Raw genomic sequence first — 25,621 nt, 5'->3', positions numbered from 1 at the left:
ATTTCACTGACAGCGGTCAGGACACCAATCCCCACAGAGGCTGCGGATGGCCAGGTGGGACGCATTAACGTTGCTCACAATCACTTTCACATACTATACAAAGCAATATGATAATATTATATGCATACAGTATATCCATGTCATGATATGAGACTATATATCATCTGGGTGGATATCGTTCATGTGGCATTGTCTTCTCCCATGGTTTTAAGCACTTAAGTCATATTTCATGCCTATTTCAAACATTCAAACATTTGGACATTGGTCAACGACGGCTAAATAAGATTTAAGTGGTTCATTGGTACTGGAGTGGCACCAGTATGAGAATGGAATTAGCACAGCAGAGAGGAACACGTATATATATTTACTGTATAATCGCGTGTGCTTATTGCAAGTACTTACTGCACAGACTTGGACGACTGGGACCTGAACTTGCTGAACTCGCCGGGAGCGGTCCACTCTGTACCCAGCTGCAACACACAACACAGGAGAGTACACGTGTGTGAGTTGATAACATGCACAACAACATGAGATGGTGAGTCAATACGGTAGCAGTTTGCTGGCCATGGGGGTAACCCTAACCCTAACCCACACACACACACACACACACACACACACACACACACACACACACACACACACACACACACACACACACACACACACACACACACACACAGCAGTGGATCAGGGGTAGAGTGGCCGCATTGAAACCACAAGGTTCCCGCTTCGATCCCGGGTGTCAAAGTGTCCTTAAGCAACACTCTGAACCCCTAATTGCTCCCGATGTGCAGGTTGGTGCCTTGCATAGTTTCCTCCACCATCGGTGTATGCATGTGTGTGTGAATGGGTGAATGTAAATCTAGGTAAAGCCCCTTGATAAAGGCACTGTATAAATGCACCATTACAGCCTAATTCATTGATCTCCTAGCGTATTAAACAAATTATAGGGAAACCAAATCCCTTACAGTACAACGTTCAATTCAATACACATTCATCCCACACAGTTGGTGATATGATGTTTAGTTTTCAACGCAATGTAACGCTACAGTTCTGAGTTCAAAGTGACACAGTGTACACACCCACGTCCAGTGTAATGCAAACGCTTCAAGCGCCCGAGAACCTCCCGGTGAGTCAATGTTTTAGTCAAATAACAAGTCAGTCAGTCAGTCAGTCAGTCAGTCAGTCAGTCAGTCAGTCAGTCAGTCATTTCCCATGTATAGTGATTCAGTCAACATAATATGAATCATAATGAGAATTCATACACTGGTGAAGGCCGAAGGGCCGGAATGCATTATGTTTTCTGCTCTGCTGCTGCTGCTGCTGCTGCTGCTGCGGAGTATAATTATTTGAAGAGACATCCAACTGTTGTTTGTGCGGTTGTTCTTCTGATGTTCCATGTTTTTCTTGAACCGTGCACATGAAACTGATCTGGTTTTTTTCCTCCTGCAATTTGTTGTCTTTTGTAGAAAAAGAAACTAGGATGCAAGATTAAAAAAAAATAACCTAGCATCTGTCTAGTCTACACACATTTGTGGTCAAGACAAAAAAATAACATAAGTAACAAAGATATGAGAACAAGTCACCAAGATCTGTATAGTAAAGTACCATCTGTTGGAAAAGGTGACAAGAACGGTTGAGGAAATGTGTTCAGACTGTGGCTGAAAATTACAGATTGACAATTACAAATTACAAAATTACGAATCATCAATTACTCTACAGTACACTGTAGAGTCCACAACATAGATGGGCAACTGGCGGCTCAAAACGTGTCGCAGTGCGACGCGTTTTGAGTTTATAGATCGGCTATTTTTGCTACAATAATATGCAATGTGGCTCTCTGGAGTGAGTGTGGAACTATAGTGGCCCTCTCCATCGGCAACGTTGCTGGTCTACAGCATGGGTTTTCAAAGTGGAGTCCGGGGACTCCCAGAGGGGTTAGTCCAACAGCGTGGCTTTGCTTGGGGCTATAGTCATGGGGCGAGGTTAGGGTTAGGGACCGGGCTATAGTCATGGGGAGAGGTTAGGGTTAGGGACCGGGCTATAGTCATGGGGCGAGGTTAGGGTTAGGGACCGGGCTATAGTCATGGGGCGAGGTTAGGGTTAGGGACCGGGCTATAGTCATGGGGCGAGGTTAGGGTTAGGAACAGTCTGAACTGTGGGGACACCTACAGTATAGGGTTAGGGTTAGGGACCGGGCTATAGTCATGGGGCGAGGTTAGGGTTAGGAACAGTCTGAACTGTGGGGACACCTACACTATAGGGTTAGGGTTAGGGACCGGGCTATAGTCATGGGGCGAGGTTAGGGTTAGGAACAGTCTGAACTGTGGGGACACCTACAGTATACAAAAATCCAGCCACTGCTGCATGAGCCCAGCTCATTATAATTAATTCACTACGGAGAATACTAGAACAAGGTCTGTGTGAACTATCCAGATGGCATTGTTCTAACAGCAGGGAAATTAAGGAGTAATTGAGAAAATGAGTGAAGGCACAGATTCCGTCAGGCAGAATCGATGGGGAGGAGAGTTCTTTTTGCACAATGTGTGTGTGAGAGAGAGAGATAGAGAACGAGGTGAGGGCAAATTGCCATAAACTCGGGAGGAACGGAGGAATTAGAGATTCATTACCGATGCCATCTGTAAAGATGCCGGCTCATCGCTGTTCTCCGGGGTCTTGTTCCAGCACTGCAGTCACAGCAATGCCCGTTCAATTCCTCATGCCAGCCAGACCCGGCGAATTACTGCCCCGGCTATTGAAGCGTATAATAAAAGAAGAAGGCTAGGGAGGATCATGGTTGTTTGTTTGTGTTGGCTATCCCTGCAGCTTTTGCAGAGCAGGTATTGTACCGAACAACATGCCAGATTTCTGCTAATCCCCATGTTGAAGAGTCCTAGACCCCTTATTGCAATCGAGTTTGCTGTGCAAAGACGAATGGAAACGCCAAGCTGAAGATATAATGCTGAACAACTGGTGCAACATAAATGAACGGTGGATTAGCAATGGCTAAGAAGAAATAATACACACAATTTATTATTTTATTTATAAACTGCGTCCTCAACGATTGACTGCGATTTACGTGGCATGTCATTCACGTTAATGAGCATGTAAACAGCGGACTACGTTTAGGTAAGAAAAATGTTAATAATATACTACAACTCTAAGAGTTGTAGAACTCTTAATAATTACGGCATTCTGTCATTTCGGGTACTCAGGTTTTGTGCGGGTAACGGTTCGCATATTCATTATCATAGGCGGTTCGGTTCGGGCTGCGGTTCCAAACCCCTCTGTGCTTTTCGGGCTCTGAGCCAGAATTCTAATAATAGAGGTCGTCTCCATTATCTCCGGTTCTTTTTTGGTGTTGGTTGGTCAAATTGGACCCGTGAAGACCTCTAGTGTACATTATTACGCGGCAGAGCCGCAAAGAAAATTGTTATTTATTAATTTAATTGTTAATTATTATGAGGGTCGGCTTGGCATATACGTAGCGGCGGCGCTCTATTCTTAACACACACACAATCACGCACGCACATGCGTGTGGCACCTCTGAAGTGGCACCTCTGAAGTGTGTTTGCTGGCATGGGAATAGAGCGACCATGGAAGGAAGAAGCAAAGCTCCCTAACAGGCTGTAATGCATGCATAGACCCAAAACCAATAAAGGCCTCCTGGCCAGAGCCAGCTCCTCTGAGAGGCTCTGTGTGAGGCTGGCCGGCCTCAGGGCAGCACCGCACAATGTGAGCCACTGTCACTTCACTCTGACACCCACCTGAAGGATACTGCTGGTGGGCACAACACACACACACACACACACACACACACACACACACACACACACACACACACACACACACACACACACACACACACACACACACACACACACACACACACACACACACACACACACACACACACACACACACACACACACAGGTCCTTTATTTGTTATAGAACGTAGGACGGTCATTTGTTACGATTGCTTCCAGAAAAAGGTTCTTACTGTATAAACCAAATGTGGGCCCTGCTCAGGATGTAATACTATGGGTACCCATAATTCAGAACTTATAATAAAAAATGAACTAAAATAAGCCAAAAATAGCAAATCTACAAGCTCAAAATGCATCACAACGTAATCTAAAAGTTTATACAGTATATGTTTTTTTGAATGGCCTACCTCCCCCTTCAGGGGTGGTTCTGGTTATAATAGAATACAAGAATGGTCGCCCCAAACCTTCTCGCCCCCAGATAAATGTGGTGGCCTCAGAGCGGTCGCCACCAGATTTTCCTAAACGTAACCTCAGTAAAACTATGCCTAAACCTAACCTCAAGGCCTAATCCTTATTCCCCATTTTTTTCTTGGCGTGCGTTCCCAGAACAAAATGGGGGCAAGTGGTGAAAAGAAAGAAAACAGCTGGTTCCAGCCAGGCAAAACAAACCACACGCACCCACCTCGTGTGTGTGTGTGTGTGTGTGTGTGTGTGTGTGTGGAGGGGGGGGGGGGGGGGGTGTTTGGGGGTAAGTCTGTGTGGTAGTTGGCCTTGACTGCCGTCATGCGAGTGTTAAACAAATAAATACTAGACCTCTGGGCTTTGCTCCCAGGCAGTGAAAAGGGTCTCTCAGGCCTTATTCATTTTGTTGTTATTTTGACGTAAATTGGACCGTGATGAAATTATGGCCGACCACCACACTGCCTCCGGCCGGGCCGGGCGCTCCAACCAAAACAAATGTCTGTGTTCTGTTCTGTTCTGGGTAATTGGCAACAACTGAAATGGCAGAGAAAGTCGTTTTTTCACACTTTCCTGAAAAGTTGTCTCTTGCCATTGAGCGCGAACCAAATCACATTAATATTATTACAGTAATGAGAAGTTATTGTAACGTATGTATGTATGTATGTATGTATGTATGTATGTATGTATGTATGTATGTATGTAGTTGAAGAATTCAACTGGTGGGTAGGCTGACTGCATTTCGATTCCCTTGCCACAGGAATCGTCATTAAAACAAGGTCTCTTGTCACCGTGGAGTGCTTTTGAATGCGTACGTGGGGGCGCAGATAGCTTCCACTGCAAGTCAAATTGCTTTTGGAGGAACAAAAAGAGGAATGCATTCCTTTGCAGAAGCTTAACATTTTGAACTGCTCCATGTAAATGGGAACCGCCGTGCGATAACGGTGCTCAGAATGTTGCACTCAACTTCACAGCTTTCTCTGAGAGAGTTGTCACTTGTCATTTATCAAAATGGAGAGGCAGTAGTCACACAGCACAGGCAGTATGACTTCCTGTATAGGCGGTGAGGCGTTGAGCAGAACGACTGGTTTTCAAGTAATGTTACGAAATATCACCTGGGACGTCCAACATTACCTTCTAAATATCACCTGGGACGTCCAACATTACCTTCTAAATATCACCTGGGACGTCCAACATTACCTTCTAAATATCACCTTGGGACGTCCAACATTACCTTCTAAATATCACCTGGGACGTCCAACATTACCTTCTAAATATCACCTGGGACGTCCAACATTACCTTCTAAATATCACCTGGGACGTCCAACATTACCTTCTAAATATCACCTGGGACGTCCAACATTACCTTCCATGAATGCTCGCACTGTTAAAAATATGATATCATTGCTGTCGGACTTAAAACATTTTGCTAAATTAACGCCATACATGTACTTACAGACTCACACCAAAGCATCTAAAGTAACGGATCCACAAGCTAGAAAGCTTGTCGATCTGTTAGTATCGCAAAAAAAGAATCCTGTAAAGTACAGTAATCGTTTTGGACATATGATTGACCTAACAGAGGCGATATAATATAAGGATCCTATGTCACTTAACTTTTTTTGTATTATTATTATTGGTGTCCAAATAATCTAGAGGCAAGTCCGAAACATGGTGCAATGTCGGCCATGATTTGTATTAGTGCTGAACAATTAATCAAAAAATAATCAAATGCGCAACATAACTTACTGCATTTTCCAAATTGCAGAGGCTGCAATGAATGGCTTCTATTAATTCTAGTATGGTGTATGCAAATTGCAGTCATAACAGTCAAAGGGCTAAACCTTCAATTAAATATCCTTAATTGAATATCCTCAAAATATTGATTATATACTGTACTAGCCTCGCGTTGCGATACTAAATCCGCCTCGGGGCATATGCAATAGGGGCGGGTGAAGTGTGGCTGCGCCAGGCTAATACTGTACTGCTGTACTGTGAACAGTAAAAAGCATTAAGCTTGACTTTACAGTAAAAGCATTAAGTCTATGCTACTAGCGATGGAGTCCTATTTATCCTTTTATATACAAAAAAAACCCCTGAACTATCCAACTATATTTTATAATAAAAATAACACAAATCTATCTGCACACAAGTGTCCATACCCACTTTTAAAGACAGCCAGAATCTAGCTCAGTCAGAAAAAGAAAAAAGTGTCGTGACTGCACTGACAATCTCCGTGGGTTCATACATTTTAATATACAACCATGGGACTGGAGTAACTCTAAAGTATTTGCATCTCTTGCATAACAGCAGCACATTGGCGAACACTTTTATTCACTTTTTTGCAGGAATTTTGGCTTCTAAATTGTTTTAAATTGCATAAGCCTGCAAGGTTGTCTAGGCTAGGGGAAGTGCTACGGCACAGACAAAATCGCATTAATATATAATAAGTATAAGTAGTATAACAATGAATTAATACATTAATTAATTAATTAATTCCCACATACATGTATGAATTAATTCATTGCTGTTGTGGGTGGAGGTGATATCTTGTGTCATATGATTAAAAGTCTGATGTTACATCCTGTGGGTGTTTCCGATGATACTAAATAACTAGTATCATCGCCAGTATATCACCCATACAGGATGCAATATTACTCTACTATTGATGTCAATATGGGTGCATTGAAAAAATGTCTCTTACAACACCACTCGAGGCAAGTTCACAAGCTAATGACTATATCCTGACATTAATACTGCATGTGTCCCATTGGGAAAACATACATTTGAACATTGAAGGAGTGTCCATGCGTTGATGTATTGGTAACCTGATCTAACCGATGCTTGACTGTGTGTGAGGAAGCATCTCTCACATCTTGTCTTCTTTATTGAGAGACAAAGCAACCAGAATACATTTTCGCTGATATGTAGTTGCTTTTGCGGCCGTGTCTCTGGCACACGCGCCCCGTGTGTCTCTGTCACACCCGCCCCGTGCCCACGGGAGCTCCGGTCTCCACTGGCATACCTGCCAATACTTCTGAATTTCTACTCCTTCTCCTGCTCCTATCTGTCTCCAGATGTTTTGAGCAACTCAACCCTAACTCTAACTATTTCTGTACTGTGGATGATGAAATGACCAACTGTACCCATAATGTTCCTATGCTAATGAAGCTCCCGAAACCGCCGCCAAACTTGTCCCACCCACATTCAACCTTATAACGTTTATGTTTAACCATATAACGATCATGTCTGTGCATCTGAACCTTAGCTTTTTTTTCCTATCCCACAATTTTGCAACCCATTTTTTCACCCAGTGTCAATGATCTAATCATGTAATCCTATGCGCTACACTCCCTCTGCCAACCTGTGGGGGCAGCGGACTGACCTCATGCTTCATTCTATGCATGAGGAGTCCAATCTGCTTCTTTTCACCTGACGGGGGGAGTTTTCCCAGCCGGACGTAGCACGTGGAAGGAACACATTATTCCGACCAGTTCCTTTCCCTTCCATCAGGCGCCATGGGGGAGGTGGAGGCAGTTTAGAGACCAGGATTACTGCATGTTTTTGTGAGGGTACCTACCCTCTAGGGGACACGGGGAGAACATCTTTTTAAAAAGAACGTTGTTTTGTTTTGTTCGGTTTGTTTTGTTTTGTTTTGTACAGCGACTTTGTTTATCGATAAAAGCCCTAAAGAAATTGCATGTAGGATTATTATAGTTATTATTACTATATTACTTGTGGTCAAATGGTTGTGTCTGAAAAGAAGATCCCTTGATTTTTCACTCTAATGTTGGCAGGTATAGCGTTCTCCACACACGCCTATTTGTACTGCATAGCCACAGTTTTTATTGCTTCACTCATGCCACTATTCTCTGCCCAGTGCCCACCCCACCACCATGAAGGCTTTTAAACTTTGTACCTGCCTCCTGTGCCTGCTTTTGGGTCCAATATCTGTTTGTTGTCCTGACCGTCTCACACACAAAAGTGAGCCAAGTGGAATTCAAGCATTACATTATGTAACCTAACACCTTGGTCCAAATGTATACAACATTGTTTCTAAATGGGGAATGAAGCTTTTACATGAGGTTCTATAGTAGCGGATGTTCATGTTGTGGAATGCTATGGATCCTGTCCTCACAAATGTACAAACTATTTCCCAAATTCTAACCACACTTGTGCGGACATAATGGTCCTCACAAGTATAGTAATCAGGTGCACACACACACACACACACACACACACACACACACACACACACACACACACACACACACACACACACACACACACACACACACACACACACACACACTGAACAGCAGGCAACAATACTTTACAGTAGATGATGTTGCAGTAGATGAGAGCTAAAGTGCTCAGAGAATAAGGAAGGAAGACAGCCATTAGCAAGGGGCAACACACACACGCACACAGACGCACGCACGCACGCATTCTGACAAGCCGTCTTATTCCTCTCTAGTAATCAGAGGCCACTTCAGAGAAACAGTCACGAGAATACATTCTGTATAACAGCCACCAAACAACCCAGACCTTAAACCACTCTTCTCCCACTCTGCACTTCTCCCTGTCTCTCTCCATCTCTCTTTCCAATAATGAAAATGTACTTTCTTTACTGTGGTCCAAATCCTGGGGGAGACAGACAGTGTACAGAAGTCAGGTCTGGAGCAGTGTTGATTTCGCCGACTAATACTATGACGAAAAATGTTCGTCGACTACTTTTTTCGCTGACAAAACCTAAATGGAAACTAAATGAAAACTAAGCTACCGGTATGATGACTAAAACTAAGACTAAATATAGTGACAATTTCATCAACAAATATAAACTAGACTAAAATGTTGGGAAAGGACTAGTGGACAAGAGATCATCAAGAGAGTAATTTTACATTGTTGCATGCTGAAAATAGCCGATCTACAAGCTCGAAATCAACACTGATCTGGAGTCAGTTGCGTTTCGACCATACACGAAGGATAAAGCCCCAATTCATACTTAGCCACACGACGGGTGCCACGCGGCGGAAACAGCAGACATACAAGCACAACACACCATGCTATGAATCAACACGTGAAATACATCTCACGATACGGCATGGTTCACCCACAAGGTGAAATTCACGTTCGGGATCAATAAAGGTTTTTATTGATTTATTGATTTATTGATCGATCTATAGTCCATTTATTGAATCGAATTTTGGGATCTTTTATTCTACCAAATGCTCTTTCTTTGTCTCTCAGAACTCTGTAAGGTGAACTTTAGACACACACACACACACGTGCGCGCACGCACGCTTGAGAGAAGTCACTTCAGAGGGATGGCGACCCCTTTATGTCACAGAATGAAAAATAAATAATAAATACATAAATGAATGGATGGGGAAATAATACGTCATTACGGCTCTCCCTCTTTCATTCATCTTTCTTTCCGCTTCCCTGCTAGTCTCATTCTATGCACTGGGGCGATACTGAAGAGGAGAGAGAGAGAGAGGCCCAAAGTATGGAATAATACAAGAAACTAAAGCAGAATTGTGCAGTGAACGTATAGCTCAAATCAATGTTATTTGCTATGTCTCTTCTCTTTTCCTCTCTTAATACTCTTAAGTCATACTGTGGAACTTTTCTAATTTAACACCAGGATGCCAGGATATCTCCCCGTTCAACCCTTATTTTGAAGATCCAAAACACCGCGACCGGAACCAGATTGTTGTTACTATGTCATTTATTGGATTTATTGCATTTCATGTTTCCCAGACGTTGTATTTGGAAGGTGTTTTATCATGAAAGGTTCTGTTGAGTTTGGTTAAAACATATATTAAATTAATTCATTTCAACTCATATGGCATATTGTAACTGGCTTCTACATTCATATTGTAACTGGATGCTACATTCATATTGTAACTGGATGCTACATTCATATTGTAACTGGTTTCTACATTCATATTGTAACTGGTTTCTACATTCATATTGTAACTGGATGCTACAATCATATTGTAACTGGTTTCTACATTCATATTGTAACTGGTTTCTACATTCATATTGTAACTGGATGCTACAATCATATTGTAACTGGATGCTACATTCATATTGTAACTGGTTTCTACATTCATATTGTAACTGGTTTCTACATTCATATTGTAACTGGATGCTACATTCATATTGTAACTGGATGCTACATTCATATTGTAACTGGATGCTACATTCATATTGTAACTGGTTTCTACATTCATATTGTAACTGGATGCTACAATCATATTGTAACTGGATGCTACATTCATATTGTAACTGGTTTCTACATTCATATTGTAACTGGTTTCTACATTCATATTGTAACTGGATGCTACATTCATATTGTAACTGGATGCTACATTCATATTGTAACTGGTTTCTACATTCATATTGTAACTGGTTTCTACATTCATATTGTAACTGGATGCTACATTCATATTGTAACTGGATGCTACATTCATATTGTAACTGGTTTCTACATTCATATTGTAACTGGATGCTACATTCATATTGTAACTGGATGCTACATTCATATTGTAACTGGATGCTACATTCATATTGTAACTGGTTTCTACATTCATATTGTAACTGGTTTCTACATTCATATTGTAACTGGTTTCTACATTCATATTGTAACTGGTTTCTACATTCATATTGTAACTGGTTTCTACATTCATATTGTAACTGGATGCTACAATCATATTGTAACTGGATGCTACATTCATATTGTAACTGGTTGCTACATTAACCCCGACTTGCATTGTTCCCGAATAGTAGTAGCCCTTTTAGGGAAGGCAGTTAGTTTTAAGGTGTCAAATCAATACTCTGAAACATTCATCATGAGCAAGCATGTCTCAAAAGCTGCATTTTGTATGGTTCAGTGTATTTGTAGCTGGCCTGGCTTGGGTTCCGTGTGCCTGGCTGTGTCAGAGCCACGGTGTCCAGGACACTTTGGCTGAGGTGTGTAAATGGAGCTCATATAGTAGCCAAGTGAGTAGTGACCACGCCCTGTCTGTCCTCTGAGAAGCCCCGACTGCTTCTTCTGCTGTCTGCTTATTGATCACACCTCCCTGACACAGTTTGTGTGTGTGTGTGTGTGTGGGCATACATCTTTTGAGACAGACATCAATACCACAACCCTTGTGACACGCAGCAGCGCCAATGTCTACTCTACACTCATCCCAAAGGTGCGCACGCACGCACACACACACACACACACACACACACACACACACACACACACACACACACACACACACACACACACGGCTACTTTTAGGACACACACTCTCAGACAGTAGCCCCTGCCAGGCTCAGTGGGGGACCCTGTGGGAGCCGGCTCTACACAATCTGATTGAAAGAAATCTCATTACAGATTAGCTGTGGGCATGGCACACAAAATGATTAATGTGAAAAAAGCAGGGCGATGGATATAAGGCTCACTCGGATTATGTGCACGCGTGCGTGCGCACACCTGCGTGCACGCAGTGCAATGTCCAAGCAGGGGCAAATGTGAGTGTTTCTAATACCTGGACAAAGTCCCCCTGATGCTTTGATCTGCAGGGGGACCTTCGGGTGATATGGTGGTGTGGGCCAGGGGAGGATTATCCAACGGGCCTATTGGGTCCAGGCCCAGGGGCCCCTGAGATATAGGGGGGCCCTGAGCTTGAGCGTCCGCGTGACTGCGAAGAGGCTCAAGCTCAGGGGCCCCCCAAAAAAAGGGGTAACAGTGAATAACAGTGACACACACGGTCCTTGTCACTATTATCAATGGGCTTATTCATTTGTGTCAATAAAATAACCCCAAAAGTCCTAAACCATCATGATACGGTACATTACTGCAAGTGTTTAAACCCTCAGTTTGCATTTATTTGGCTCAGTTTTTGTCTCTTTATTATTTTTAAGCAATCCCTTGCTGTAAATTCTGAATATCGCAGGCCTATATGTCATAATTGTTATGCATACATGTGTGAACGTGTGTGTAGCTCTTCGGTGCTACTGAAAATTTCTGACGAGCCGAAATCATTTCGGCACTACAGCCGAAACAGCGGTAACATATAGGAGTATATGAATCGGACCTTAGTTGAACCTTGAACATCACTATAGAAAACGCCACCACTCTTGCTGAGAGTGGGGTGGAGTAGTAGCAGGTTGCCTTGTTGGTGGTGTGAGCGGGGCCACCAATTGGCACACCTGGGGACTATATAGACCTAACTAGAAGCCACAGACAAACATGTTGTCTCTTACTTTAGAGGTGCAGATAGAACCACAACTACTTTGTGCCTATACCGATGCATTATCGCACTGTAAGTTTAAAGTTTGCCCTTTTCTAGTCGCCAGAATGCCCCTATGAATGTCTGATTTGCTAGATTGTTTATGCCTATGTTGTTTATTGTCTTTGATTATGCCTGATTTATTTTCATTACTGATTGTTGCCCATTTCCTTTTCTTGTCAGTAGAAATCCATCAAAAACATCATCCATCAATCATCAATGTCATGCCTTTAACCATTATGTGACCAGATTTGACTAAGAGACTGCCATCGCGCAAATTACAGCTTTTCACCACAGGAGAAAATAGCACAGGCAGACTCTTCACGGTGCCGTGTCATTAGTCAGAAGGTTCATTGTTCCGAAATTACTATCCCTATCTCTAACCCTAACCTAAACCTAACCGCAAGCACGGGAGCAAACCTAAACCTAACCGCAAGCACGGGAGCAGTGCATGTTCGGACTAACGGGACTTCGGATCTATGGGTAGTTCCCCTCTTCACATACTAGAACTAGAGCATGTCTGAAATAAATAAATGTAAATATGAAATAAAAGCCCAAACATGTAGCTAGGTACTGTATAATGTTAGAGACCACAGAAGTGAACCTTTCAAGCCTGTTTTCTCAACTCGCTGTTTTCTGCAAGACATTACTCTATAAGCCATATCTCCAAAACTGGTGGGTCAAATTGAACAACCAATATGTCAATTTGAAGGCGATTCCCTGCTTTCATATGACATGAAACGATTCAACTGTGAACTGTGAAGACTGAAATAAATCGCTGTGACTCTTGAACTGTCTGGACTGTGGCCCTCGCATGCTTTTACAGGCATGCTGGTGTAGGAGTGCACAATATATAGCCAGCAGCCCCCCCTTTACCAGCTAGAATACTTTTCAACCACTGTTCTTCCCAGAAGACGTACCAAGCACACCTGTTTAGCTAATTAGCATTCAATTAAGCAGCAGCCAGGTTGCTATGGCTGCGTTCTATGTGAGAAACGAACTCTGACACAAAGGAGCATGTGTAGAGGAGCATTCAGCCGTTACCATGGGGAACCATCCCACGCATCCCCCAGAATGACTCATTCCAACATGCACGAGGCACTGCACGACAACATGCTGACGAAGGTCTCCGCGAAAACGCAGCGGAAACACTGCCGTCCCTCCCCATGCCTCTCATCCCCATCAGGGCTAAACGCCTGGCGACAGCACATTCCACAAATCAGTGGTGAAAAAACTACTCTCATTCTTCACTTAAGTAAACTTATCAATAGTGCAATGTAGAAATACGCAGTTACATGTAAAAGCCCAGTTGCGATGGGACCCATTTTGAACTTGTTGATCGGCTATTTTCAAACGGTCCAAGTGGTGAAAGGGATATTTCACTTAAAAAAAAAACATAATTTCATCGTCTACTCAGGCTTATGTGAACACCCCAGACAGTGTTTAACCATTTGGTTGCCTTTGATGGAATATTCTGTCAATTAAAATCCACCTGTTTTTGACGGAATTCCCCATCAAATAATGTACTTTATCGATATGAAACTGTCTAGCTGAAAATCAACTTTTAACACTGACCCGGTGCTAGGCAACACCTTCGTCACCCCCAGCACCAGGAGACGTTTGCGCACGCATACCATTAAAAGTATAATCTTCTTTGGCTGTTATCTCTGAAACTACGGTGCTGTCCGTAGTGATCATCATCCATCCGATGTTCGGATCCGATATATGATTTTTCATTGCATCGTGCACAACATTAAAGGTTTCATGACATTCATTTTCTTTTAGGTTTTATGACCTCAATTACACCCAAAAAACCTGAACTTTGAACATTCAGTGGATTTTCTGTGGTCTGGAGTTTTCGCTGGGGTTTGGAAGCCTTTTGAGCTGCAATGAAAACAGGCAAAGTGAAAACAGTGACATCTGTTGGCAAATCCTATTGACATAATGGGATTTGCTGGCTCTTACATCACTTGTTTGAGCCAGAAAATTCACATATTTTGGGTACAATTGAGCTCAGAAAACCTAAAAATGTCACAAATGTCACAATCTCTTTAACGTTTCTGGTGAAAGATAAACTAATAATAAGCTAATACTACTGTAACATAAGCCATTTCTTACAATGGAGGTCTGCAAGCGAGGAAACCGGATGTCAAAACATGCATGGTAATCTGCCCTACTCTCGCTGGCACAGCTAACTACCCTCTATCGCCACCAGTTAACTTATTCAGTTGCTTGATTCAGTATTTAGATATACTTGATATACATTTAAACTGCCACGACCCCTTTCTATACAAACCCATTGTAACTTCAAACTCCATTTTAACTATGATAGATTCATCAAACACCTGTGTTTTTTTTCTGGTGACTCATAGTGTCTCATAGTGGTTTTTTTTTATTTATATTCTTTCCCTGATGCTTTTCATTTCCCCAAAAACATTTGTAGAGCATGAATTTCCGTTCTGTACCGAGGTCTTCAGTGACTACGTCGACAGATGGAAAATAGGAACATTGTTCTTTTATTTTATTTTTTTGACATGTAGAAAAGCAAAGCTATCTAAAATTATCTTCAAATAAAATAAATATATATAAAAATGTCTCACCCCACCACAGCAAGGAAGGTGTGGGCATGTGCGTGCGTGCGTGCGCGTGTGTATGTGTATGTAGCACAGCAAAGTCTTATTTATACTTTGTGGTAGGATTTTGCTGCACACCATAACCACCTACAAACATGTACAAGCTCCCAACGTGTTGCAGATACCACGTGTATATATTGTCTATTTTTGGCCTCCATCGCTGTCATACGATGGAGCAATAATTGGGCACAAAGAATGAGTGTACTCAATTAGAAACGAACGAACGCCCTACTTGATCATATACTCACAGAAAAGCATCAAAAGTAGCAGATCTGCTCGAAATGTGACGTGTTTTGAGCTTGTAGATCTGCTACTTTTACAAACTTTTTTTTATTTAAATCCTGAAAAGTAACAGTTTTGGAAATTATGCAGTTTGAGTCCATTTGTACTTGACCTGACTTTGTCCTTGACATCGGGCGGATTAACCCTTCGTGCATGGTGCCCGGTGCTATGACCCCTTTCAGGTAGTTGAGCCTTCTTTTACTTTTCCCCCGCCGTTTGGTACCCCCGATGGTGGATGCAATGAAACACCTAAAGCCCTTGCATTAAGTCCTTGACTTTCACCGCTGAGAACGGTGGAAGTTTGAACGTTTTAGCGAGTACGCGGCCCACTCAAACCAGGAGCCTAATATCTCCCTTGGCCAAGCCAATTCAAATGGTTACGCCAAGCCTGGTGAAGGCTGACAACATTGTGAAGAATTAAAGAAAAGTGGAGAAGAGAGGAACAGGGATATTTCTAGCCTTTACAGCTGAAACTCTTAACAGCGTCTTGGCATTAAGCTTTTTCCCTCCACCAGATTAGTAAAGCATCGATTCGCCTGCACAGGCATAAAATAACACAAGTAGGATGTGCAAAGGCAGCAGTATGCATATATGCAACATTCTCTTCTGCCTAGAACTTGTGAAAGCCTAGCAAAAAAGGATAACTTTAAACTAGTAAAGTAGTGGGACCAAAACTACATCATTTGATGAATTGGGTTCTTCTTCTTTTTTTTTCTTGCATTACGTTCATGTTGAATTTACTTTTGGTTAGAGAGCAACATTAAAAAATAACTGGTGAAGGAGCAGCCTGTCAGCAAATGGCCTTAGTCGGGCAGAAACCACTTATCTCAGAGTTATAATGTTTTGTGTTTTTTTTAATTAACTTAACGCCCTGCTTGATCATACATACATACGTACAGCGTCACACAAAAGCATCAAAAGCAGCAAATCTGAAAGCTCAAAAGATGTAAGCTTGAACGACATTTAGAGATGTCGATCTGCTACCTTTGCCGTTTTTGAATTTGGATCCTGAAAGGTAGCAGTTTTGGACATATGAGGTTTCGACCTGCAGAAACTAAATGGCAGAGGGAGTGATCTCTGGCCGTGGCAGGCACTCCCCTGCCATTACGTGGATGATATTTCTCTAGCAGCGAGCCATTCTAAATGCCACATCAATATTCACCAGTGGCTAATTAATCTCAGGTCCCATGGAGCGCGGTGACATCTCACATTCTGTTAGGAATGCAGATGGTTCCGTTTGGACCACTGCGCTCGACAACACAAATTTGCCCAGAGGGACATTATCCTTATGCAGTATTACTGCATCTTTTCCATTGATTTGACCAGACACACACTGGGCCCACTCCTTTTGTATGACAAGCTTCTTTTTCTATAAAAGAAAGTCAAAGTTCCCAGGTGTTTGTATTTTTATTTGCACTTAGACTTTTCTTTGTGACTTTCAGCTTGTTTTCCCGTTTTATTTAATGTACTGAGATGTTTTATGGTTGTACAGCATTTTGTACCTCTTGTATTGAAAGGAGCTTTAGAGTATAAACAAAAACCTTACCGTAGCCTTTTTCAACAAACAACTTGTATAATATAAAGACTTATTGCTTACCTGCCCCACATAGACCAGTAGCCGGGCGCTGAGGGGGCTCTCGTCGGGGCTCAGCCAGAACTCAGAGTTATCATCAGACGATACTGAGAACTGGAAATCACCTGTGGGAGGAAGTAGAATCACATGAACCCCATGCAGTGTCAGGAGACAGGACAGCATACCTGTTTGTGTGCATATTAAATCCAGGCTGAGGCCTTTCTTTCTTCTTTTTTTCAAAAGCAATGAAAGGCCGTGACAAGACAAGTACATGTGTCCAAAAATGACCTGACATTATGAGTGTGGAACGTGTTCAGCAGTGCACTCTCTCTCCCATGATGTACTGGGAACTACTGCCCTTTGCTTCATAGCCAGAAAATATAGTAGCGCTGATCAGAGCACTTACCATACATCACGCAAAGCTTGGCAGATCGACCCCAATTTGGCCAATCAAATCCGGATGTTACACTTCTGAAGTCCACATGGTCATTTTAACAATAAGATTCATGACGTTCCTTTGTTGACTGGAGTCCCTCAGGGCTCTATACTATAGTGTTTATTCTGTTTTCTCGCGTTGTGAGCTTGCCGATTTGCTATTTTCTGCGGAAGCTTTCCCCACAATACGGATTCTGGGGTTTAATTGGTTAAATGACTGTAATGGCAGTCTTGCATGTTTAATCCACTAATTACTGTATGACTCACAGACAGTATACGTGACATTTTGCCAGGCATTTTCTAAAACATATTAGTTTGGCTGACATTTGAGAAAGCCGTCCATTAATTTCAGCACAGAAGGAAATAAAACTTGCAGAGACTTTTAAATGAAAGCTTGAGATACCGTAGAGTAGATAATCCAAAACAGTGAATAACATTTGAAGTAAAATAAAATTATGATTGCTTTTTAATGCACTTTTAAAGCAATGATTGATTAGAAAAGTCTAGCCAAATACAATCCTCGAGAGAAAGCCTGATTTACAAACGAAGTTCAAACACCCGTGACTTATTAACAGCGCTGTGAGCCTTCAGCTAACACTGGCTCAATTATTCAGGTAAATTCGTTAGGCCATAATGACTTTCACCATGACTTTGACTGTGCAATAAGAAAATGTAAACAAACATTAAGATTAAAGCAAAGCAATTAACAGCAAATGGCCTATGTTAATGTACGATACAGCGTATGACCAAAGCCAGTGAATAGACAATGACATGCATTGACCCCAATATGGTCCTTTAATCTGCTCCGCCGGTAATCAGGCAACGCAAAATGGCTCTCAAAGCCAAACGAGTGGCAGGTATAATTGAGTTGCTCTTGTCCTTAGGGGTGTGTGAACGTTCATGCCCGACAGAGAAAAACATTGGGTCACACAGCTCACCTAAAGTTAAACAAGAGGCCACAGTCAATTAGAATGTCGTTAATAACTTCATTGTCTGCACATTCTGCACAAAGGGGGGAAGTCAGGCACTAAAGGCAATTCAGTTACCATAGAAACTATGGTAGGGGCCTAGGGGGCAGCGCTGTGGCATTTAAACCATTGTCTGGGTGGTAAACTGGCACCGCTTGGCTGCTATACTGTACCACTGGTTGTCAGTGTGGCGTCCGGGGACTACCACGGGGTCCAAATGGACCCTTACGGGTCTGTAACTCTGAGAGTGCACAAAAGAAACAAAATGGACCCGTACATTTTTAAGTAAGTAAGTAGGTAAGTAAGTAAGTAAGTAAGTAAGTCAATTGTGTTTCGTTATGCACAGTGCCGATGCCATTGTGTTTTTCTTTTATATATTATTTTTAACAGGTAGGGAAGAGCAATAAACTACTGACACTCTGTGGCCGTCTCTGCAGGCATTTTGTCTTTGCCATGTATTTGGCCATGGATCCCCACCTGAAAACATTTATATGTATTTGGCCATGGATCCCCACCTGAAAACATTTATATGTATTTGGCCACGGAGCCCCACCTGAAAACATTTATATGTATTTGGCCACGGACCCCCACCTGAAAACATTTATATGTATTTGGCCACGGACCCCCACCTGAAAACATTTATATGTATTTGGCCACGGACCCCCAGATGAAAACATTTTGGGGGATATGAAGACGGAGATGTGTGATAAAAAAAACTATCACCATTATTCAAACTTTTCCAAACATCTCAAGATATTTCGCAAATACTTTCAAAAATAGCAGATGTACAAGCTTGCAGTGCGTCACTTTGTGCAGTAGGCTGTATTGCCTACTTTTGCTGGGGGGGGGCCACTTTAAGAAGTAAGTAAGCCTTGCTTATATGCTCCTGCCCTATGGGGCAAATACAAGTATCACCCCCTGGACATGATGCTAGTGCCAAGCAGGGAGGTACTGTGTCCCATTTTTAGTCTTTGGTATGACCCGGCCGGGGATTGAACCCCTGACCTCCCAGTCTCAGGGCGAACACTCAAACCACAAGGCCACTGAGCTGGTCCAACTTTAAGAACCCCTGCTGTAAATGATCTATACATTAATTAGCCAGGAAATAGGCCAATCTCAATTAAAATTCACATCTACACCTGCTACTTTAAAGTTGTTACTTTCCGTCCATATAGTTACACTGAAGTCGAGTGTCAGCTGAAAAACTGTGCCGCCTCCAAAGTGCTCTCAAGTGCTCCCATAATGATGGTGTTTAGAAGAGTGCCCTGCATTCTCATCTGGGGAAAAGGACTTGGTGGACAAAACAAGACATAAGTGCTGCATATTTTAATGGCCCTGGAGGGCAGGAATTAGGAGGAATAGCCCACGGCAAGGACACTTGCTAAAGCACTTAAGCCCTGGTGGGTTGTTGCTAAGTTTCCATCATATTTAACTACATGGAAAAGGAAGGACACTATGGACCGTATAATGAACCCCTAGTGTCCCTAATGTGTGGTGCAAAAAATTCAATGCGCGTGTGTAAAAACGGAATTCATAAACTCACACAAACGTGTGTTGCGTTGCGTGCGTGCGTGCGTGCGTGCCTGTGTGCGTGCCTGTGTGTGCGTGCGTGTGTGAGAGAGAATACAATTCCTGTCTGAATGGTGGCCCACTGTCTCAGACTTTGAAAATGCCTGCTCCAGGGCTCTGCGCCCCAGGGACAGAGAGACAGTGGCTAATGAGAAGTCAGTTTACCGTCTTTGTAAGGATGGAGGAAGCCAAAGATTCTCAGGCCATAGTTCTTCCACTTGGGAGCCACCGCCAGCTTCTTTAGCGTGGTTCTGGTCTGCAACACAACACAACACCGATGTCACCATCACACTCTGTTACAACCACTGGTGGCTAGTACATTTACTAGCTAGTGCTAGTGCTACTTTTAGGGTTAGGGTTAGGCAAAAAATCTCACTCGTTTTTGACCACACTGTTAAAAGACAGACGTTTACCTCGGTTGAAAAAAGTAGCTTGACTAGACATTTTCTTTAAGAAAATCAATGACAGCTTTGCCGTAATGGGAATACTGGATTTCGGCAATGAAAAAACACAAAACCCCCCCCAAAAAAATCCCAAAAGGAGGGATAAACAAACGGAGTTTCCGTTATTGGCTTGTTGTGTATAACAGTGGTTCCCAAACCTTTTCATGTCAAGGACCCCCAAAATGACACTCATTAGCCCGCGGACCCCCATTTGAAAAGGACCTCCATAAGAGAAGATTTTTACGGCTCTATAGCAGTGATTTTCAACCATTTTCATTTCAAGAGCCCCTACGGTTTGACCTGAATTAGGCTACGGTCCCTCAATTAATGGCATTTATATATCTCTGGGACCCCCAATTTATATTGTAAAATAAAAGTTAATTTAACTCTGAGAGTTACAGAATACAGACCAATAACGGTCCATTTGGTTCCAAACTATCATTTAGCTGGGGACCCCCTGGAACTCTCTCAAGGACCCCTGACCCCACTTTGGGAACCACTGGTGTATAATACTCACATGAGGATACAGCGGGAAGTGCAGGTTCTTTCTGAGTTGGGTTACGGAGGAGCCACACCAGTCCTCAAACACATGTAGGTTGGCCTGGCCTTTATACTGCCAACACACAAGCACAAGAAATATGAATGCATTTCATTTCAGAAAACAAAGGTGCATGCGGCTTTGTCGAGCGTCTACACGAACACAATTGGAACAGGAAAGCCCGGCGGGAGGGCGATATTTCTCACTGCACATACTTCTACAGTCCCGGAGCGGCACCATGTCAGCAGGGAGAGTTGGGCAGGAGGAGGAGGAGGATGTACTGTACGTGTGTGGGGAGGAATTAATTGGCACAACTACATTGAGGATAAAAAGGGTAAAAAAAATCCAAAATGCTCGCCTATAATGATGCCCAAAATAGGGTGGAGAGCAGAATTTGAGGTTAAATGCAAACGCTAGCAATTGCTATCTCCTGCGACTCCAAATGACAGTCCTAATGCACCCACGGTGTTCCCCCTACCAATAAAAAGGTGGAAATTGCAATGTCACGAAAACACTGTCATTGGGTTCCCTGCTGGGTGTTATGGCTGAACAGTTTGCTTTTTCTCCACCGTACGCAGTCAAGAAAAGGTGTTTAAGAAACAGCCGCGTAACATACCGTACACACACGCACGCACGCACGCACGCATGCACACACACAGAGCGGTGACAGTGAAGTCAGAGGGAACAGAATGGTAGGGAGGAGTGTGACGAGGCTGACATTTGCCTGAATTACACAGGGAAAACACAGGACGAAGCAAAGACAGATGGGGAGACAGACACTACCCCGTCCGGGGGAGCTGTTTCCACATCTGTATTCTTATCGTTGCTATCGGGCAGAAACCTCTTATTTCCATGTTATAACAAATCAATGCCCGACCTGATTATACTATATAGTGTTGCACAAAAAGCATCAAAAGTAGCAGATCGACAACCTCGAAACGCGGCACAAAGCTTGTAGATCTGTTACTTTTTCTATATATTTTTGAATTTCAATCCTGAAAAGTAACAGTTTCGGATATGTGAGGTTTCCACCTGACAGAGACGATATAATTATCGTTATATAATAAATGATATAATTATATTATATAATGAAGATCCTACGCCACCTCTTACCCCTAAACATATTTGCCATTATTTACTATTTTGAAAAACATTTTAAAATAGTTCAACTAGCCGATCTACATTGACACGTTCTGAGCTTATAGATCGGCTATTTGAACTATTTTAAAAGATTTTTCTAAATGCAAAATAGACCCAAGCCTAAAACCTGAAAATACACACACACACACGCACACACACACACACACACACACGTTCGTACAACAGTGGATCTGAGGATTCAAATGTGCACATTGATGTTTTCACTCAATGATCAATGCCATTTGGTGGGAAACAACAACTATTTTTTATTTTATTTGTCGGAGTCAATTGATGCAGTTTGAGTGCTAGACTAGACAGATGGCCTAGTGAAAACGTTCCATATACTATATGGGCTGGCCAGTACAGAATTCATTCCATATGTTGATCTGATCCCCCATGCCAAAGCGCCAGTGCTCGCCCAGCAGTCTGCCGCACCGTCTGTCATCACCCAAGCTGATGCCTGCACGCGACCTCGCCCTTTATGGCAAAGTCGCCCTAAGGGCGTCTTACTGGTTATTATTACGATTAATTCCTAAACTCAGTGACATCATTGAGGATGAATCAGTATGGTTTCATGTCTGGCAGACATTATAATCAACAACATAAGGCTGGTGGTGATTATGTTTCTTTATTATCCAGGCTTAGTGCCTGATGAAAGCTTTATCCTTTTCTTGATTTATGTTTAAAACACTTTGATTCTTTATTTTTTTATAGAGGGACAGACAGTAGGAGATGGGGGGTGACATGCAGTACAGGCCGTCGGGATCGGGAGTCGAACCCGCGGCACACTGCCAGACTTGCACTACCGGCCAAGTGGTGCCTGGACCGCTGAGCCACGGCCCAGGCCTAAAACACTTTGATTCTTGATTTATTTATTCATTCATGTAGATATGTTTAAGAAAAGAAAATCCATTAAAAGGCTGTAGACAAATGGAAATATCTCTATGAAACCTTTGTGTGAAAAGCAATGTTTTGCAGAGAGTACTGGATGCATGTCGACAGATAGACTGATGATCTCGCAAATGACCTTACTGGACAACGACAACGGCAAACAGAAACTTTTGTAGAAACCTGTCCCTCCAAAAACATGACAACAGCACTGGAGCTTGTGCGGCGCAGTCAACACCTGGCTTCACTTTGACCTGGTTTCATTCAATAGAGAGAAGCCAAGTGGCAGCGCTCAGTGTCTCTTTAAAGGGTGCTGATGCAGTCACATTAACAGTGTACTGTAGATGCCGCTGTGGTATCACACGCTCAAAATAGCTGATTCACAAGTACCCTGTAATCGTACCCCGTAATCGCTGCCATGTGCCGTGAGCTTGTGGATCGGCTATTGTGGGCGCACAACGTACCGAGCAATCAAGTATATAAAGCGGGCATAAAGGATGTCATGTTCTGTCAGCATCAGCAGAGCGTTCAGTCCTGAACCCTGAAGGGGTCCTTTTATCCTTTTATCCAGGCGATGTAATGGTCAACTAAGCATTCCAACACAGCGCCAGAGGTGCAGCAATTATGGACCCATGCATTAACCATGAGAGATCTCTGGTCCAAACATATTACAGTCGTATTGCGTCAGGCAGTGTGGGTATTTATATAAAGTTGTTATTGTCTCCACCAGGCCGAAGGCATGGGGAGAGAGTATGTTTGCATTTGTGTGTGCGTGTGCGTGTGCGTGTGCGTGCGCGTGCGTGCGTGCGTGCGTGCGTGCGTCCATTCTTCCGTCCGTCCATTACCAGCTATTCTCCGGCACCGTTGGCCCGATACACTATCTCCATAGTCATGTGATCAACACGGATCTGCATAATTTCCCATCTTCCATCCTGATTGGCTAAGATTGGCTTCCAAAGCTCACATGATTGGTCCGTTTCAAACAAAATGCCACAAATCACAAACACAGTGTGCAATTTCCGTGAAATTATACACTATGCACATTATGCACATTTCCACTAGGCCGAGGACGACATGCCACTCATTGTTTTCCAAATCAGCCTCATGGTGGCGCTATAACAGGGCAATTCCTGTTTTTACCTATAACTGCATGATCTGTATACAACTTATGTATGCGCACTCCCTAGAGGCCATGGAAAAACATTTTCCCTGCATCCCTCCACATCTGTCAGTTATAGCACAACCATGAGGCTGATTTCTGCAAAACACATTGTTTATGTTAGCACAGATTTCATCCAAATCTAACGCAAATTGGTACACATGATCTCTGTAGTACTGTGATCAAGACGAGTCTGTTTTTCTCAGATTCTACACTGATTGGCTAAGATTGCCTTCCAAAGTTTTGCCAATCATCACACACACTCCTATCCTCCTGGTGGAGACCTGTGCCCAGAAGGGCACTTTTTCTAGTTGTTGTACTGTATGTTGTTTGTTCTGCGCTTACTATACGTTGGTGTACATTGTGTATGGCTTGGCAGACAGCTAACAAGGTTCCCAATAAAGCTCCAAAGGCAGTGACTTGGTTTGGGTTCTTTAGTGAAGAATACATTGTAAAACTGCAATACAGAAAAAATAGAAACACAACATTGGTGTCATATACTGTAAAATAATAAACCAAACATAGTTATTGTATGCATCATACAAGATTACAAAAAGAACATGTAAATTGCTTTAAGAGCCAAAAAGTTTAACAAAAAACACACAAACTTACAGACTTATCCTGTCCAAGGCCTGATAGAAAGGGTTAACTCAACATGTAGTGAGTGAGCTCTTGACAGTGTGCTGGCTTGAACTGAACTGACTCTGACCAAACTAATCACCTCATAACTACCCTTGTGAAGCTACCAGGTGAGGAGAATTACTAATTAAGCAAAAGAACATTGGTCTCCATTACACATAGGGCCTACTAGGTGAAAGATGAACTACCTAGAAAAGTAAACAGCACATTGTTATTCTCTTCAGCTATATTCAAAAATAGTCAATCTGCGATTAAGGTAAACAGGAAGAAGGGAGCAGGGTATGGCAATATGGCAGCTGCCATAACTTGGCTCCAGGGGGAAATAGAATGTACTTAAATGTAAATCCATGAACGTCACTTTGTCTATCTGTGTTGATAATATGATATATGTTGTTATTAAATTACAGTAAAATAGCTACAAATGCAAATTTGAACAAAATGATCGTTTTCACAAGGTATTATTATATTATGTGTACTGTATGTATTTAAATGAAAAGGACCACTACATCCCTTTTTTTGGGGAAAAAAAGACTGCGACTGCACCCCAGCAGCAGCAGAAGAAGACATTGACAGTGACATTGAGTCAGTGACAAGTTTGCCTCGGAAACCCAGACGTTTTTAATTATTTAGTGCAGACTTGGTTTATTGAGCCTCTAGCCCCATAAGGATAACAACACCACCACCACCAGCAGCGTACAGGTAAACACATGCTCCTCCTAGCAGTGAGGCTCCTTAGCTCCAGGCATGGAGGCTCACTTAAGGCTTTAAGGCTGCCTAATTTGATTTGAAGCAGACAGTGTATATATACCATATGTTGTTATTTAACATTTCTGACA

General features: G+C 42.6%; 1 protein-coding gene across 2 annotated transcripts in view; it reads right to left on the bottom strand.

The window, feature by feature from the left end:
* Positions 1-25,621, bottom strand: part of b4galnt4a (beta-1,4-N-acetyl-galactosaminyl transferase 4a) — a 273,455-nt gene that overhangs the window by 81,966 nt on the left and 165,868 nt on the right. For both annotated transcript variants that reach the window (XM_080760815.1, XM_080760816.1), the window contains exons 4-7: positions 20,939-21,034; positions 20,144-20,234; positions 17,031-17,131; positions 403-470 (exon numbers count right to left, since the gene is read on the bottom strand). In XM_080760815.1, coding sequence (XP_080616941.1) covers positions 403-470; positions 17,031-17,131; positions 20,144-20,234; positions 20,939-21,034 — 356 coding nt within the window. The remainder of the gene's footprint in view (positions 1-402; positions 471-17,030; positions 17,132-20,143; positions 20,235-20,938; positions 21,035-25,621) is intronic.

The sequence above is a fragment of the Protomyctophum bolini genome (assembly GCF_963924005.1).
Source record: "Protomyctophum bolini genome assembly, chromosome: 4".
Classification (NCBI taxonomy): Eukaryota; Metazoa; Chordata; class Actinopteri; order Myctophiformes; family Myctophidae; genus Protomyctophum; species Protomyctophum bolini.
The sequence above is the reverse complement of the archived record's forward strand: the minus strand, read 5'-3'. Positions and strand labels throughout refer to the sequence as shown.